The sequence below is a fragment of the Varroa destructor genome, unplaced genomic scaffold (genome assembly GCF_002443255.2).
Source record: "Varroa destructor unplaced genomic scaffold, Vdes_3.0 BEIS01000002.1, whole genome shotgun sequence".
Classification (NCBI taxonomy): domain Eukaryota; kingdom Metazoa; phylum Arthropoda; class Arachnida; order Mesostigmata; family Varroidae; genus Varroa; species Varroa destructor.
Genome location: NW_019211455.1, coordinates 16,886,167 through 16,893,348, shown reverse-complemented (window position 1 = coordinate 16,893,348; position 7,182 = coordinate 16,886,167). Strand labels below are relative to the sequence as shown.

General features: G+C 39.5%; 1 protein-coding gene across 3 annotated transcripts in view; it reads left to right on the top strand.

Moving 5' to 3' along the window:
* Positions 1-7,182, top strand: part of Dhit (regulator of G protein signaling double hit) — a 71,442-nt gene that overhangs the window by 51,375 nt on the left and 12,885 nt on the right. For 2 of the 3 annotated variants that reach the window (XM_086981496.1, XM_086981497.1), the window contains one exon: positions 423-3,115. The exons of the other annotated variant lie outside the window; for it this stretch is intronic. In XM_086981496.1, coding sequence (XP_086837622.1) covers positions 423-535 — 113 coding nt within the window. In that variant the 3' untranslated portion in view covers positions 536-3,115. Of the gene's footprint in view, positions 1-422; positions 3,116-7,182 lie in introns of those variants that run through there. 3 annotated transcript variants of the gene reach the window in all.

The window sequence follows — 7,182 nt, the reverse complement described above, 5'->3', positions numbered from 1 at the left end:
TATATATATATAGCTTATTTTCATCATTCGTGCGATGCTGCCGACTGCACGCCACTAACACAACTGACTCTCAAACTACCCCCCAGAACACGTCTGTGCAATAATTATGTAACAAATAATACTAGTTATTATTATAACGATGGTAATACAAATAGTAACTATAATATGAATGATACTGATATAAATAATAATATTGATGACGACAATAAGATGAATACAAGAAGACGTGATGATTATAATCCTCTACTGATGAGCCACCTGTAATCTGCGTTGAGAACGCGACCTGACCATAAATCGGAGTATGAGTATAATAGCAATGACGTTAATATCATTGGTGGCAATGGCTAACGACATAAAAGATCATTTGAATATAACCAGAGTAGTGTTGCTGACAACATTTTTCATGACTGCTGTATGGTTAGAAGGCAAGCTAAACTTAACGAAGGAAAGAGAAGGGCAGACGGAATGTGTGAAGAAAACTGGCTCTAGTCACGACGTCTCAGCAAGGCGACAGCTAATAATCGAAACTTTATAGAAGAATATATGCATGAAAATCGAATCTGTCTCCCTCACTCGAGCAGCCGAAACAACAAAAACAACGATGACAGCGCTACGATCGCACAGGCGGCGAAAGCAAATACAACATGAACCACTGCGAAATTAAAAGATCATAGAAGCGTTCACTTTTCGATCATTTGATTGTCATTTAAGAGAGCTGCGAATGATTGGTCACAGTTTGAGCGATCCGCACAACAGCTGAATATATAAGGCGTTTATATGCTATCAAAGATTCATCATTTACTATCATGCACGGTCGTTATGACGACAAGCTTTAAAAGATTCTAAATCCGTAACTAAATACGTTGATACCTATAACTGGGCAAAATAAACTGAAAAAACTGAAAAGAGACAGTAATGTATGATATACATCAACTATCAGAGTTTTGTCTGAATTACTACGGTGTTGATAATGTACTACTCTGATGCGCATTGGGTGATTCGGGCGCGAAATACGAACGGAGCGAGGCATCCACGTGACGTCAGCACTACCCAGGTTACGAACCCAAATACGGCCGATGACAGGTGAGAAGAGAAAGATCAAAATAAAAACAATCGAACGTAACGATCTTGAGCGACACCGTAAAAATATTTTGTCAAAGGTGAAATCCAACAAACGAGAAATACACGTTCCATAACCATATAAAATGATGATCCAAAATCAAAATAGTTACAAAAGTTTGCAACGACAACGGCTGCTACGGTAATAGAAGCAATGATGCAAACAGAGAGTTGCAGCAAAAACGGATCGACCCTACCGCCGCCATAAACGCTAGCTACGAGATCGATGATGAAACGATAACGACCAATCTAATCGTTGTGAGGCTGCCGGAATTTACCAGCTTAAAAAATGGCTGTGAGAAAACGTTGGCAACATTTCATTTGTCAGGCAGACAAGGAGACACGAGAATGATGCGCGTATGTAGATTTGTGCAAAAACAATGAAGGCATTTTCGAACGCAGACAAACGACAGCCGAGTGGGAACACAGCAGAGAGAGAGATAGAGAGTGTGTGTGTCGTTGGGGTCAATTTGTCCATGAGACGGCGAAAACAGTGCGCAATAGGAAATAACAGCGCAATGAAGTGAAACTTATCGAGAGCTATATGAGGTTCACGTGCCGGAGGTATACGACGGCATGGAATGATCCTCACAATAATAACAGTGGTGTCTAGGTTGTATGAAGATGGATCGGCGTATAGGCAATGACTGCAAGTTTAGTCGGCGCGGATGCTGGTGGATCATAGATGGAATTGGATTCGATCGAAGTTGGAATACGGACATGGAAGAAGACGATATCGAGCTGAGTGCAATTGAACGGAACGAAATAAACGGATAAATGAAGCCGAGCGGAGCGGGTCGCAATAAATAACGGCTGCAGGCAGCTGCACCGTGACATGGAGAACCCTGAAAGAGAAGCGGAATCAGTCGCTGAAAAAGTAAAAATGAAGCAAGAAGTAAAAGAAATAGTAACGATAAGGATCAAACAAATAACAGCAATGAAGGATAAACGAATTCAACCGAGACCCATATCAGAGTTCTGAAAGATAGATAAATACAGAAGATGGGAGCTGGTTAGCGTCGACGAACGTTGATGATCGCGTCGTTAGGTTAGAATGATGATAATTTATAACAATAGTAAGGACAATAATGATGATGATATTCCGTACCTGAAATCCCAACCCAACTTGTTCACTCCTTATTAATTTATCCGTCAAATCATTGCTATCGTTAATAGTGATAATGCAATAGACGATGCGGAAAAGACCATATGCTGTGACTACCTGCACTGTTTACCTAGTAACTTAGCACACTGCTGAACTGGCCACGTTAGTCACCGTATCTGCCACAATACTATGCCATGACATCATCACAGATCCAACACGAACTATTGCCTAGTCGAAATTAAATGATCGTTACACAAAAAATGATGTCGATGAACGCAATTGCCTAATCGTTAAGATGTCATACACCTTCTTTACAGATAGGGTCAATTTACACAGACAAACACACAAACTTTACATGCGCACACACAAATACATACATACATACTTATAGGCGTATCATGATTTATATACAGAGAAGAATATTATGATTCATTGTCGGAGGATTCTTCATCCGGACTTCTGCGCAAAGTGTAGATCCTTTGTTTGCTATCGTTTTCGATTCCAAGATACTGCTATGATCAGTTTAAGGTGAAAGACCTTTCAAGCACTGTCCTTATGTTTTTATCATTATTATTATTAATTAGTATTGTTATCGCTTCGTGTACCCCGAAACTGGCAATGAATGCAATGGTACAGGGACAAATTTTAGGGCAATAATAGGATGAAGAGCACAGCGAGGAATCAACAAAATCTTTATTATACCTGATTGATGGACTGACTGATTAATTAGAATAGTGGAAGTATGTTCGTTCATTCGAGAGCAAGATGCAAGAAATGCGTATGTTTGCGCGTGTGTGTGTGCTGCCCAGCGTATCGGAGTGCCCGGCAAGTGCAAAAACAAAATTCTGATTGTGGTTAATAATAATAATAAAAATAACAACAGATACCAAATATCTCACATCAATAAGGAACGATAAGATAGTGAAAGTGATACACGTGTTCACTTAATTCGTGACTGAATTACTGCAGATATAGTTAAAGGACAACTAGGGATGAGGGTGACGATAGTGGAATGATTATAATAGCGGTCATTGATTGGTTATTGTTGTTGAGATTAGGCAGAAAACAACAAATCGCAGTGTTTAAAGTAAACGAACCCCGTTAGTGAACCGATGACAATGAGCTGCATGAGCACGATGGGAACGGACGAGAAAAATAGAATATGAAAAAATCGCAGAAAATAAGATACAGTCATAGCAAATATATCCACGAAACGCAATACGCATATTACCATCAGGTATTGTTGTTTATTATCGCAATTCTTATCTTCACTTCCGCCATCCGCCCTTCTCAGTCCAGCATCTCTTGTTGTAACGAGGTCGGCACAACAACGGGATGCGTATCAGGCCAACCCTATATTATTAGTATTTTTAGACGCTCGCAATTGTCGCACTAGGCTTGTGTTAAAGTATGGGCGAAACAAACTGAAAATGAAACCAGTCAAATGCAAAACGACATTTATTTTTTTCTATAAGTGTTTTTAGAGGAAAAGAAACGAGCTTGTTCCCGCATCTGTATAGATTCAATTAATTCGGATTGGGGTGTTTTAGAAGTAACACGATTTCTTGTACAAGACAAAACGGATTAATGAAATGTCTACATACTTATTCTCATATATATATATATATATATATATATATATATATATATATATATCATACAGTTTACTATACATACAACTTTTGTAAACAGACCGATACACACTCTATTAGTTTGACCGCTACGACAGCCACCACTACTAACAATACTCATAATACGTACCGTCTTTATTCATACATCATGTCAACGGTGTCAAGAACGAATAACGACAACACAAACACGCATCCTACTGCCAATTCCACTGTTCCCATTTCTGCTGTAGATGCGGTTGGCGACAACAGAGAGTCGGCACGTAACAGGTGCACGACACGGGTAGTTGTACGCCGATAACTGGAAAGGCGCAGCGTACCACCGGTAATGGCAACTATATAAATCTACAGCCATACAGTTAAAATAAAGATAATTCGAATATTATCGCAATAAGCCAGCAATGGCTGTTGAGACAAACGGCCGGCTCCATTCACGAGCATAATATCGCATTTTCTGGCAAGTCATGATGTTCATTTCTAAGTTAACTAACTAATACGATACAAGTGTTGACAATGAACGAAACCGAAAACGGAGAGTAGGCTATTTAGACTTGAAAGCGGCTGCCGCGATAGAAAAATGGAAAACTCACAGCTGCTACCGATAGCACTAAATCTAAGTTGAGAACCTGCAATCGGTCCTCCGGTGAAAAGTCCACGCGTGGGCTTTTCGGTCCGTCGTTGGGGCGGGTGCTGGGCAAGTTGGCGTATACTTCCATATCTTACTGACTTCTCCTGTTTGTCCTGCTCATTGCTTCCGAATGATTTTTTGTCATTTGCGTAGAAATTAGCAGAATGTATTAAATTTCGACCATGCAGCAGTCAGTCATCCCCTCCAGCAAGTATTAAATATTAGTATATTTATTATTATATATAGATACACAGGCATGGGGTTTCATCATAACCATACGACCTCATAGATGTTAATAATAGGAACAGTAGCTAGAATAGATATGAAGAGACGAAAACCAATATTTTCCACTCTCAGACTATAACTGCTCTGGCGAGCATTAATTACAGTAGAAATGACAACGGTATGACGACACACGACAACAATCGTTCATTCATCCAGAGGAGAAAAATGACAGACAGCGTGAACTGTACCCAGTAATAGATTACATGTCGCTGTACGAACCTGCACCACCATAGTATTGACGATTTCACTTTTTTAGCACGCACATACATTTCTTACGCTCAGGTCCTATTGTGTATAGATGACGTATGCGAGGGGAAGAATACCGAATACTGCCTGCGCACCGTTCTTTCCATTGAACTCCTATTGCCCATCCATAATAATAGTAATAATAATGATCATCCCTAGGCACAAATGTCAAGCACGTTGCGATATTAATTTGAACAAAACTGCTCACAACAAACGTAATGCATAACAAATACAAACAATTGTCGATGCCGTACCACCATCATCAACAACAACAACAACAATTCGGTTGACATCAGCAAGAATGTATGGACTGACTAAACAACCGAGTGTCGTTGTGCAAGAACATAAGTAGAGCTCTATATAAAATTAACGCTATAATGATAATAACGGTGAAGCTTGAAAAATGAGAGTTTCGAAAAACAGCTAGTAAGCGAATAGTCAGCTTAGACACAGGCAACAGAACCCCCTATGATGAACGTACCTTACGAGATGGAAGCTATCAATAATGATTCTATATTGATGGCAATTTTGGTAATGAAGTTGATTGATGATGATATTCATGATAGGTTGCGCATATGTCAGGACAGTGTGAAAGGCGAAGCAACTCTCTTTTTATAATAAAAAAAAACACAAAATGATTGACGACGACAAACTCTGTTGCCCCCGTCTCCGACTACATATAGGTTGCATAGCCTGGCCTACGGCGATGACCGAAGTAACAAAACATACAATACACAAAATCATCGAGTCTACTTCATGTTGACGTTGACTGCAAACGATCAACGCCATACAGACAGATCACCTATATTCCTGCTGCCAGCAAGTCAAACAAGCCACTTTTCGGGGAAAAGCCATGCAGATGCGTTCATGGGTACGACATGGTTTTGACAGGAGCAATAACCAAGGGAAGAAATACATGCTAACATATAATCCGAAACAAAGCAGCAAAAAATCATTCGATTCGACAAGAAATAGTAAGGCGTACGCTTTTGCTGGGTCCGTTAAATGCGAATGGCCGCGAGGCAAAACCGCGCTTCAGAAGTAACCCGCCTACAGTCGTTACCTGCGTGTTATTGCAGAATCAATGAAACACGTAAAAGAATCAACCGAAGCTGTTCGCAGTCACTACTTTTGCTACAACTGCGAAATAGCCAGCTAACGTAGAGCACTTTTGGGGGTTAGACTGTGTTGAGTTCTGAAGCAAATGAGTTCAAGTTGACTTGTTTGAACGATTAAAGGGGGTCGACTGAAACAAACCTTTATCCGACTACCCGACCCGTAAGCAGGGCTAAAAGCTTAGACTATCTTGGTGACAAGTGCTGACCTCGTACGGCGTGAACGTTTATTTACATGGGCAACTTCCCATTGAACTCAGTGAGTACAACAACTCCAGAAGCTAATAAATAAACGAAAAACGGCTATTCCCAATCCCTACACTGAACCGATGCTAAAGAAAAACAGCAACCGATAAGGGGGCAAAAAGAACCAAAAAACAGGAACTGACATCATCGATAAACTAATGCTCTGCACTTGTGACAGACTCAGGAGTAACCGAGTGGAGAGTAGCATCAAGCCGCGCGCGCGCTATAAATATATATAGAATAACATGAAGTGAGCAAGAAGAGAGTGGGTTGAATTTTTACACTTATAATAATAAGTAATAATAACAGTACATATATATATATAAACGACGAAATGCTCGAAGATTGGAGTGAGTGAATACTGTAGATGAACCGGGCGAAATGAAATTGATAAATTATATTACCGCTACAATGAAAATCCATACAAGAAGAACTCGTTGAATAAGAAATAAAGAGGTAGATCAAAAAAGCGTTGGCACACCATCATTGAAGGAGCTATCTACAGCGTACCTTGAGTGTACTACTTACTATGAAATGTTGACGAAAAAACAACCCACACTAAGAACAATAGCAACAACAACAACAACAACACAACAACATCATTAGGTTCTACTGATAATATTAGAATATTATAAAGACTGGAATCCTATTGTTACCTTATTATGAATATGCCTAAATGTTATACATACGATTCATACATATATTAGCTACCGTTAATAGTACTCTTGACATGCTAATGGTTATATAATGGTATTATTATGTATATTATATATACATATTCGCACATATACACTGAAGCGTGTATTATAT